General features: G+C 39.6%; 1 protein-coding gene across 12 annotated transcripts in view; it reads right to left on the bottom strand.

The window, feature by feature from the left end:
• Positions 1-10,000, bottom strand: part of PROX1 (prospero homeobox 1) — a 59,393-nt gene that overhangs the window by 38,154 nt on the left and 11,239 nt on the right. For all 12 annotated transcript variants that reach the window (XM_075925184.1, XM_075925185.1, XM_075925183.1 and 9 more), the window contains 2 exons: positions 8,652-10,000; positions 1,409-1,516 (listed from right to left, as the gene is read on the bottom strand). The exon at positions 8,652-10,000 is cut by the window's right edge and continues 440 nt beyond it. In XM_075925184.1, the coding sequence (XP_075781299.1) occupies positions 1,409-1,516; positions 8,652-10,000 (1,457 nt within the window). The remainder of the gene's footprint in view (positions 1-1,408; positions 1,517-8,651) is intronic.

Below are 10,000 nucleotides of genomic sequence, written 5' to 3'. Positions count from 1 at the left end.
GCACCGTTACAGGATTCCTTAAGCAGTGAATCTGCCAATGCTGCATCTGGTTCCAGTGGCTCATTGGTGCCGAGTCATTTGAAATGCTCCCTCCAATTTTTCCTTTCCAGGTGGAACCACTCTCAGATCAAACCCTTCACTTGGCCCGCTGTGTGATTCACAGCCTTTTTTTGTGTTTAATGATTCTTGACCAGCCATTTAGGCTAGTAAGTGCCTGCATTGCTTTTTTTATGCTGTTTCCATCCGCCCAATGTGTGGCACTGAATGAGAAGAAATGTGTTTTCAACTCTGAGAGCACACAAAAGGGAGGGGGGGAGGAAGCAGAGGACCCCATCAAGATATTCAACTTGATGTGACATTCGATGAAAGCTAACAGGAATGGGGGAAGGGCAAAGAACCATTCAATAAAGTCAAACTAAAGTAAAGAGGATTGCTCTACTCATTCATCCTTAAAACTGGGCCAAGTCACAAACTTGGGGGCCAATTTTCCAATAAGATAGAAAAAAAAGCCATAAACACGTAGCTAGTTAAAATAAGAACTTGTGTAAATTGTTGGCGGGGGGGGGGGTTGCAACTAACTAATTTAAGCTAATGTAATGTTTATAAAGTTACTTAGATAATAACACCATGTGTGCCATTATAATCATTAAAACCCAATCTATATGAAAAAAACTTAGATGATTAACACAAAATCAAGTTGATGTGAAGGCACAATTACTTTTGGGGGAAAAAATCAGGAGGTCCTAATATTCTGTAGAATGAGGGAGGATGCAGCTGTACGTCGACAGCTTTCATATCCTCATTTGAATAATGTGGCCTGAATCTGTCACTTTATTCATCCTCCTTATGCTCAGTGTACTCGGCATCAACAACAAATTAAGTTGTAAATAAGAGACAATCATCACTTTTGTTTTTAAGCAGTTGCTGCATGGAGAATTTCAATGTACTGTTTCTTTTTGACAGAAAGAAAGGGATTCTACAGTGTGCTTATGTAAGCACAAATATGAGGAAACCAACGAAAATGAAACAATTAGGGAGCACTCGAAAACTGCTCCAAAAATGTTCTTGGAAGTCCATTGATCCCACTAGCAGAAATTTCTTTTTTAGAGGATACACACATGTAAAAGTGTGTCATCCATCTGTATTAAAGATTCGTATTTTGCTTTGACATTTCAGACTCTCCTTTGATTAAAAACAAAAGCCAAAATGCAACCTCCTTCCCTCCAGACATGAGTCTCCAGCACACCTTAGTAGAAAAAAAGTCAAGTGAATAATAATCAGCTGTAATCTCTTGGTAGTGAAATTAGAATTAATAGTCATTTACTTTTAATGTGTTAAACTGATACATTTTCACTGCAAAAATGCAAACATGCAATAAGGATGGGGGGAAAAGTTGATTTTTTCCTACCTTTACATCTGAGAAGTAGGTTTTCAGCATATTGGAACTTGGGTACCGGGTGTAAAAGAACATGAGCTTGGCCTTTTTCAAGTGATTGGGTGACAGACCTTCCTGCATGTAGGATTGAATTAGTCAAGGAAAATGCTTTGCTTGAGAATAAAAGCTGGTTCTGAATATGCAGGGCTAGCACAGTGCGCCTTCAAGAAATGTTCTGTAAGGACCGAGTGACAAACTGTTAACATTCATTCTGCAGCTTTTTAGAACTGTAATTATCTGCAAAACAGCTACCTGAGATATGAGGATACATAACATATATTGTCTCTCAGTTCGTTCTTGGTGTTGGTAGTAGGATTTTTTCAGGTTTAAGATTTGTGTACTATATGTATGTTCACTTGTTGCTAAGGAAACAAATGCATCAAGCATGTGCTACAAAAAAAACCAAAAACCAAAACAAAACAAAACAAAAAAAAACTTAGTGTGAGATTTTTCTTTCTTTTGTAATTCCAATTCAGTTTTTTTTATTTTCCTCCAGTATTGAACAGTTTATATCATGCACATGAATCAATCAGGGGTGCTTTTAGATACAGAGCAATGTTTCATGCAAGTAACATATTTTACCTTATTTCTTTAATGTCAATATAATTCAGTATCTCAAGTTACTCTCTCTAATCCTATTATTCCTTTGCCTCAATTACTGATCTTCAATGAAAGCTAAATTTCTTTAAACAAACAAACAAACAAACAACCCGTCTCTAGTTCAAAAAAAAATTGTCTGGTTCTTCTGATTTACACAGTTAACTCCTCGGAGAATGAAACTGTATTTGGGGCTAACTAATCAATAAGTGTGGGTTAGCAGATCAATAAATGGCCATTTACCCTATAAGGAGGCCTATTTATCCTGGAAACATCATTACCTTTTAGATCTGTAAACAGAAGCAACTAAAACAGTTCCCAAGGGAATGTGAAGCTAACCATAACAATCTAGGCTTTCTGATTTCCCCCCCAGCTTCTTGGCACTCTTTTGTGTGCTGTGTGCTAGGACGGCTTTGGTCACATCTGTGCCGCAGGCTGGCCCTGCCATTTCCTCAGCAAATTAATGGCTTTATAATTTATCAGAAATGAAGATGCACGTGGAGAAAATCAATGTGGCCCCCACAAGGTCAATTGAGGGTTCTTCCCAGCAGCTTTTCTGAGGACTGTTTTTTCCTAAAGACAGTCAACGAAAATTTTGCTATTTCACTCCTTCTGGTGGAGAAAGGTCAAACAAGTTCATAGCTATTCTACAGTGGAGGTGCCTCCACCTTACAGTGCCTGTATTGCAGGAGAACCAAATGAATAACTCCAGCTCTCAACATGGGAAGTTCAAAGAAACATATGCCGATACTAGCAAATTATTTAGGCTTGTTCTGTTAACAGAGTATCTTTTCTCAATCTACTGACTTGAGTCGAAATAGAGTTATTTATTCATGTGCTATGCATACATGCAGACACCATTGTAGAAAGAGAAGCCTCATTTTCAGACTGAAAAAATATTAATTTTTTTATAAATAGCCACTGAAAAAACATTTTGTAAAGGAAGAGGTTTTAAAAAGTGCACTGAAAACAGCTCAAGTGAACTTGTGTTTTGTTTTAGATGCTTAATGATTACAAAGAAGATAATTTATGAGTGACATACTTCTTGTGCCAAGAGAAGAGTTGAAAGAACCTCCAGTTACCTCCATTACACTGATAGAGAAGTCTAAAAGAGCATTACACTCGGCAGTGCCATCTGTCAAAACGCATAAGTGAAATAATAGTAGCAAGCTGTCACCTATTGCTTAGTGATAAGAGTTTTACACAAGTTGAAACTTCTGCAGCAGAAATCCATTTTGTTATATGATTCCATGGGGGGACCAGGACCAGCCAACCAATGCTTCAATATGTAAAAGAAAAATCCTAAATCTCCTTAATGTATAATTCCCCGAAGCAGATAACATCTTGATATCATGTTTGGCATTTGGTCCATTTCAATGGATGCTAAGATACGATCTTAAACTCTCCCTGAGCTTCAGTATTCACTGGATTTCATTATATAATATTAGACAGTTGTTTAAGTATATAAATTCACTTTGCATTTATGACTTTTCCTTATTTTTCTGTAATAATACTAGAGGATATTAATATTGATTAAAATGTATTAAAATGTTCTAAAAATCAAATCCCCAGAAGTCCATAATTTAAATTAGAATTATGCTTTCCTGTGAAGCACTTGGGATTCTTAATGTGAAATCTAGCACACTATAAATCTTTATGTCCTGTTCCTAAGATTAAGGCTATCTTGTGATAAAAGATAGTTTTCTAATAAACTATTACCATAGTTAATGAAGCACTTAAGAGACAACTGTTAGATAACCCATTGCTATTTCAGTGTAAAACTGAACTTACCAATTGGTTAATTTCCCTTTTAAGTGCTTGTGCTGAAAAGCAACTGTTCTTCCAAGAAAGCACGAGCTGTTTCCAGGATACTTACACACGCACAATGACTCATGATGGAATAGATTCAGTAAACATACAGCTGTACTGAACACGAGCTAAGCCCCATTCAAGGCCAGGAAAGAAAATGAGCACAAATAAATATTAAGGAGGTAAAGGGAAGGGTGTGTATGTGTGTGTACCATGTTGTGTGTGTGTGTGTGTGTGTGTACCAAATGGAACACAAACAAGCTCTGTCCCAGCAGCTCATGTGGCTTGCCTCAATTCTCTTAGCCATAGCTTTGTGAAGACAGATGACATTCAATTCTATGTGTAATGCAAAATAGACAATAACTGCTGAAACTTGAGCCAGCTGCCAGGTGTAAAAAAAAGAAAGGAAGAAAGAAAGAAAATGATAAATCCATAAATTAATGAAAGACATCTGCTCAGGAACATAAAAGATCAGAGAAACAGTGTACTGCAGCTGAACCTAAAGCAGTGTTCAAACAACCTGAGTCTGAGTGTTGTGTATTTACAAAGTACAATATAGCCTTACCTAAAACAGCAGCAGCCAAAAGGCAAATGTAAGACAGAGGAAGTGAGAGGGGGAGGGGCAGAAGAAAATGTATGCAAGGTCAGCCTATTTTAACTTTTAAACTCTTGTACCTGATTTGTGCCAAAAAGCAAACAGGTTTAATACAGCTGAGTAACTACCTTCTTCTACTAAGATACTTTTATGTGATGATAACCTCACTTTTACCTCAAATTCCTGAAAACGTTCTATTAGGCTTTTGTACAGCATATTGGTACTGGATGAGGAGATAGAAGCAGGAATCTGCCACTTCAGGTATTGACAAATTGCTGCTTAAATTACACAATAGTTGTCTTTTTCAGCATACCTCTAACTCATAGGAATACTTCTTCATGTCTTCAAGAACCTTGAAAGAAGAAGCTGGACTGAACATTTCCCTGGTTTTATCAACCACACAGAATTATCTACCTTGTTGTACAATTGCTCACCTTTTAAAATTAATTTAATTCCAGTCAGACATAGTAACGCCTCATTTCAAAATATGGTAATTCATTAACTGTAGCTTTCACATACTGGACTGAGAAAGTTGCCCCAGTTGGACTGGAATTCTATTTAAAAATTAAGGATTTTTAAAAAGTTTCATTAACTTCCTTCTGTGAAGAAAAATGCTGAACATCTTAACAGCACACAGAAACTACTGTTGTGCTTCAATTTGATATATGCAAATGTTTTGGGGCTGAACAAGGCTATTTTTCTTGAGATGCAAAGAGGCTGCATGACAAGGATGATCATGCAGAAAAACAATTGGCTGTCTGTTTCTTTTAGAATTTGAATAAAACTTAATATTTGATTAAACAGATTAGTTTGCAAAGATATAGAATACATTCATGACCAAGATATGAACTCACAGTGCAGGTGCATCTTATCTTGTTTAGCAAAATACACAAACATTAACCATTTCCTTGCACAATTCAAGAAGGCTGGTAATGATCAGATGCATTTTACAAATGTAAGTTTAAAAAAACACACTCTAAGAGGGACTGGTACAGGGTTTCAGCCTAATACTAAAACCTGAACTTGTCTGGTCTTATATTCTTATCCTGATTGTATTGTTCAGAGAAACAGATGTTGCTTTCTGTTGTGAAGGAAGAACTGCCTCTCTTAAGAAACATTCTTTATATATGTACATTGAACCATGTGAAGTAAAGAAGCCCAAACAAAGTCTACTACAAACCAACCTCCACCCTCTCTCCCATATGCCTTCACCTAGAATACACAGTAGGCTGTATGGACAAACAGGCCATGGCTAGAAATAGAATTATACACCAATGTGTGCACTTCTGGATAGATGACATTTAGGAATCTAGCAGCTTTTCAGAGAGATGTGTATCCAGGCTGCAATAGTGACTAACTGGCAGAGTCAGCATGTCTCCACAGTGTCAGGGAAATAAGCTGCGTGGGGAGGAGGGAAAGTGGTACCCGCATTAATATTCAGTTTCCCCACTGGCTAACCTTCAGAATGGTACTGGCTCTAGAGGAGGCTGCCTGCATACCTTCTCCATGAGCAGTAACATGCTGTGATAACGACTGCCCATGAGAGACAGGAATATAATGAGGGGAACACTATAGCAGGAAAGGGGGGAGGTCAGAAACCAACAGAACAACATAAACAGCAAAAGTTCCAAAACTACAGAGTTGCACTAGAGTGGATCATACAAAGTTACAGACAAGCGAAAGACTAACTTATAAAATTATAATTTTATACACACAATTGTTTTTCCTTTTCAGTCCCCCTTTGAAAAGGTAAAAGATTTTCATTCTTCTTTCCAGGAAGAAAAGAAAGCTACTCTTAGGGTGCATCAACATTGCACTGTTATTTCAAGATAACTAGCGTTATTTCAAAATAACAATGAGATCATCTACACAGCCATTCTGTCATTTCAAAATAACTTCAAAATAACGGATGGCTTATTCCAAAATCTGTAAACCTTATTCTGAGGAATAACACCTATTCCAAAATAGCTATTTTGAAATAAGGCGTGTGTAGATGCTCCACCGCTGCTATTTTGAAATAACCCCTCACCAGGCCCATTCTAAGTTATTCCTCCCGAGTCTCTAAATTGTGATAGCATGTCTACATTAGGGAAGCCTGCCTCGGACTAATTTTGAGGTTTCCCTGAAGTGTAGATGTGCTGTTTCAGAATAACCGATCCAGAATAGCTTATTTCAAAATTAGCGTGCAGTGTAAATGTACCCTAACTTAAAACAAAGTAATATGCTATCACATGGTTAGTCTGCAATTACATAGTTAGGGTATGTCTACACTACCCCGCTAGTTCGAACTAGCGGGGTAATGTAGGCATACCGCACTTGCAAATGAAGCCCGGGATTTGAATTTCCCGGGCTTCATTTGCATAAGCGGGGCGCTGCCATTTTTAAATCCCCGCTCGTTCGAACCCCGTGCCACGCGGCTTTCTAGTTCGAACTACCGTTACTCCTTGTGGAATGAGGAAGTAGTACTTTTCTCACAAGGCCTTACCTGCTCCATCTTAGAATTAGACAGCAAAAGCTTTTGATAACACCAACCCAGGCTGGATTTGAACCAGGTGAAATCCATAAGCCTGAACCAACACTCCTTGACTTGCATCAATAGTTCCTTTAAGTCAAATTGGACAATTCACATGAGGGAGGACTACTCATATGAATAAGAGTTGGCAGAATCAGGCCTTGAGTCCCTGCAATCAGTTTGCTGAGGCACCCTTACTCTTAAAAAAACCTGTTTGCAATTTAATCTAATAGTCAAAATTATTAACCACAAAAAAATACTCATGGATGACACAAGCATGTTCCTGGCATCTGCCTCCACTGCTATTATTGGAAAAAAGGCTACTTCATCAATAGAACTATTATTACTCAAGGATAGGTATGGTCATTCAGTTATGACAGACTTCATCAACTTAGAAAGGAAATTAACTATATCTATGATTTAATCCTTGTGTGATTGCCTTCTGGAAAGTCTTACCATAGGTGGAAAATATAATTGTACCTTTCACTGGAAGTCCTCTATGTAGCATTGGGCAAATATCCCATTTTATCCAAATGTAATTGTTTAAAAAAATCTTCTAGATATATATTGGGGGGAGAGCATATATTGGGGGGAGGGAAAGAGGGGAAGGAGTATAATTGCTCCAAAAAATTCCCCAAAGGACTAGTTTACAGAAAATGAATGTGGAAATAGCTAGATATGCTTAAGCATAAGCAGAACTGCATTTTCCAAAACACAAGCCTGCTCTTAAGCTAAAAAGTTGTTTACACAAAAAAAAGGGGGAAATGTCCTGTAAATGTCATACAGCTGAAGTTGTATATCTAACTGTGCTCTCTAGCTTTCCAAAATAATTTGCTTTGTGTATGTTCGGACAAAAGATTTCTGTGTACGGCTGAACAGAGGTTAATCATGCATAGCAGGCAGCTGCACAAGGGCTGAGGAACAGACCTTTGGGTGGGGGAAGGAAGTTGATGCAGCTTGAATACATCAGTACCTGTATCTTTTGTGTTTTGTTTGTTTACTCACTTGAGAGCCGAACTGAAGATTTACCACCAACCAACCGTTTGTTCTTTGTGAGAGTCGGCAATGACACTGTTAAAATGGGTCGGGCTTACTTTAGCTTAAAGGGAGAAAAAAATTCATTTGAAAGGTTAAAAGTATTTTCAGCTGAGGGACACTGCTGTAGGAAACATCCCATTTCCCCCCCATAATAAAGGGCCCGGTTGTGGAGCCTTTAGCTTTGTGAGCACTTACTCACTCCAACATTGCTGTTGACTGCAGTGGGACTACCCGTGTGAGGTAGTGCTGACCAACGGGAGGAAAGAGTCCACACAGCCGGGCCCGGAAGCCTCTCTATTTTTCTGTCATGACTGAAGCCACTGTTTTATGGGGAAATAGGGAGGAATCTGCATAAAATTTTCCCTGAAAATCAGTCTGGCAGGTGATACAGGAAAGAGCAGCAGAACACTATGGCTGAAGTCGTGCTGTTCCTCACCTATAACTGTATTTAACCACTACTCTCACAAGTCCTTACCTGTTCCATCATAGAAAGTCCTATTACCAGAAATGCTCTGCACAAAAGCATTGCATACTTGCATTAGGGAGACATTACGTTAGGTAAGCAGTGCATTTTTTTTCTTTAGTTGCTTAACAAAAGAGGAAAACAAACTTACATAGACTGGGCCTGGTATTGCAACTAATTATATATTTTTAGAAAAGGATATTGCACTTCCCGAGTAAGGTGAGATTTCAGACATATCTTGTAGGTCACCACACTCAGACTTTATGAGAGACAAAGAGAGACCTTCAGCTGTGCTGGGAGGGTGTGCTGGTGAACAAGGATGGTGATTCATATGGTGCGACGACATCTTGGTCCTCAGACTCGTGGTCTCCCTAGTTAGGTCTAAGGATTCCGGGGAGGCTCTATCTTTCCCTGGAAAGGAGGCAGATGGAGTACCTAAAGGATTCTGAAATGGGTATGCCATGAGGGGAAGCGGAAAGGGATGGCGAAAAGAAGATGTGGTGAAGCCCGTGGTAGCTGAGAGCGGAGACTGATGCAGAGAGGCATGATGGCTGCCAGGCGGTGGGGCAGATGCGGATTGGTCAGAGGAGTTTTTGCGAACTACGAGGGGCAGTGCTTCTGTTTGGTCTGTGGAATTAGGCACTGGCACGTTGCTGAATGTATCTAGTGGATTTGGAATGATGACATCACCAAAGCACTGTAGGCGTTGGTTTGTGGTATGGAAGTTGTGGTTTTCCCCATTCACTGCAAATCTTGCTTGAGGGATTTGAAGAGGTGGAAAGACCTGAGGAAGCTGGCGGGAGGGCTTGGATGAGAAAACTTTAACCACTGTGTCCACAACCTGTGACATAGCAGTGTTCAGTTCCTGTTTCAATGTCTCAGCCAAATGTTTGCCTTCTGGATGGAAAGAGTTTGGCCCATGCTCTTTTTCTTTAGGACCTTCTCTTTTAGGCTTATTTTCTGCTATTTCTTGTTCCCTGATCAGGGCTCTTGCACGATCAATGAACTGCCCTGGGTCTAACTCACACATTTCATTATCTGACCGGCCAACAGAATCCCGTGCTCTAGCATCCAGAATTTCTGAGCGCATGCTGTCTTCAGACAGGTTACCATCTTCATCATTTTCGGAATCAGTGCTGTCATAGATTTGGTAGAACTTTTCCTGCAGCTGGCGCAGCTGTTTCTGCATGTCCTCCAGCTGCTGTTTCAGCTGTCTGCGCTCCTCTCGCTTCTGTTCTTTTCGAGCTGAAACCAGCTGCTGGAAACTCTGTTGCTGCTGTTGAGGCAGCTTTTGCTTGCGTTTGTTTTCTCTGTAGCTTTCTCGGGGACTTACAGACTGCGGAGCCATCTCTCTTTCATTTTCATTGCCCCTTAATGCCACACTTGGGGAATGGCTCATACCCCGAATGATATTCTCCACCCGGGCGCGCTTAGCTCTCAGGTGCTCATCACATAACCGATCCATATCAAACTGGCTCATAGCAGGCCTGCCAAAAGGGGAAAGACACTCTTGGGGGCTGTCTCTTGAAGAGTTGCTGCATACATCCTCCT

This window comes from Pelodiscus sinensis, chromosome 3, assembly GCF_049634645.1.
Source record: "Pelodiscus sinensis isolate JC-2024 chromosome 3, ASM4963464v1, whole genome shotgun sequence".
NCBI classification, from domain to species: domain Eukaryota; kingdom Metazoa; phylum Chordata; order Testudines; family Trionychidae; genus Pelodiscus; species Pelodiscus sinensis.
Note: the sequence above shows the minus strand (reverse complement) of the source record. Positions and strands in the feature narration are given on the sequence as shown.